This window comes from Myotis brandtii, unplaced genomic scaffold, assembly GCF_000412655.1.
Source record: "Myotis brandtii unplaced genomic scaffold, ASM41265v1 scaffold139, whole genome shotgun sequence".
Lineage (NCBI taxonomy): Eukaryota > Metazoa > Chordata > Mammalia > Chiroptera > Vespertilionidae > Myotis > Myotis brandtii.
In genome coordinates, this window is record NW_005354965.1 from 760313 (window position 1) to 761527 (window position 1215).

General features: G+C 62.7%; 1 protein-coding gene across 1 annotated transcript in view; it reads right to left on the reverse strand.

Annotated features, from left to right (window-relative positions):
- Positions 1 to 1215, reverse strand: part of LOC102244186 (chromosome unknown open reading frame, human C21orf59) — a 4665-nt gene that overhangs the window by 1801 nt on the left and 1649 nt on the right. Inside the window, exons 2-3 of the mRNA XM_014535167.1 lie at positions 1029 to 1096; positions 564 to 722 (exon numbers count right to left, since the gene is read on the reverse strand). Of these exons, the coding sequence (XP_014390653.1) occupies positions 564 to 722; positions 1029 to 1096 (227 nt within the window). The remainder of the gene's footprint in view (positions 1 to 563; positions 723 to 1028; positions 1097 to 1215) is intronic.

The window sequence follows — 1215 nt, forward strand, 5'->3', positions numbered from 1 at the left end:
CCACCTCGGGGCCGTCCTCGCTGAGCGCCCTGCGCAGGGAAGGGCGAGCCCTATCTCGTCTGCACCCTCATCGGCATGCACGGCCCCTCGGAATGGATTGTGAGGCGACCGGGGATCCGCCGGGTCTTCAATGGACCCAGTGGGGTGTCTGCCTGCTCCTGTGCACCCACCTGTGGGAGATGCTCAGGGAACATTCTCCCCACAGAATAAGGAAGAAACGAGACAGAAAGGGGAGAAAGAACATGAAACAAGCGGAAGGGCTGGAACACAGAGTTCACGCAGAGGGACCAAAAAGTTGGGGTGCAAATAGGCACAAGTTAGGGTTCCAGCTTCCGGTGGCCCCCAAAAGGCAACGTCAGCTCCTGCCGAGGGGCAGCCTCCCAAGCCTCTCTCCGCCCGGGTGTGAGCCATGCCCTCGGCCGTGCGCACCACCCTCTCGTGTCTGTCGTCTCCCCCTCCCCCCCCGCACGTTCAGAACTCCCCTCTGACCACAAGCTGCCCCGGAAGAGGAGGTGAAAGCTGGGCCCTGCTGGGGGTGAGCTCGCGGGTGGAGAGCCACACACCTGAGTTCCCGACAAGTCTTCCTTATTTTCAAACTCCATCCGGATGGGGTCGTAGGGAGGCAAGCCCATGGGAGACACAATCATCACTGTCCCCCGCAGGGGGTCCAAGGCGTCCTTCACCATCTCCATGGTAACGCAGACACCGGCTTCCACTTGTTTCTGAAAGCGGCAGCTGGTTACCGACACGCAGCCCCTCAGGTCACAGGCAGATCCAGCTCCTGGGCTGCTGGCTCCTCAGTTCTTCCCAGGGTGGAGGGAGGAGGCAGCACAGCCTCCTGCCCACGGGCTCCACAGGGAGCCACCTACTCGAGCCGCGCATCCTGCTTACTGGGGACGGGAGGGGCAGGGCGAACGGCACAGCCGTGGGAGGAGGCCAGGGCCCCCCACTCGCCCCTGGAGGCTTAAAGGCAGCAGGAAAGGGCGGCTGGTGGGCGGGGACTCGGCTGCCGCACAGGACAAGCTCACCTTGGAGATCATCGCTTTGGCTTCTTCTATCGTCTTCTTCAGGACGTCCTTCATCTTTTCGTTTGGAGCTGCAGAAACAGGGAGGGGGGAGACGCCACCATTAACACGTTAACACGCTCCGAGTGTCCCAGCCTTCATCGGAGGTGGGGGGGCAGGCGACATGAGACGAAGCCCGGCTTCGGGGCGG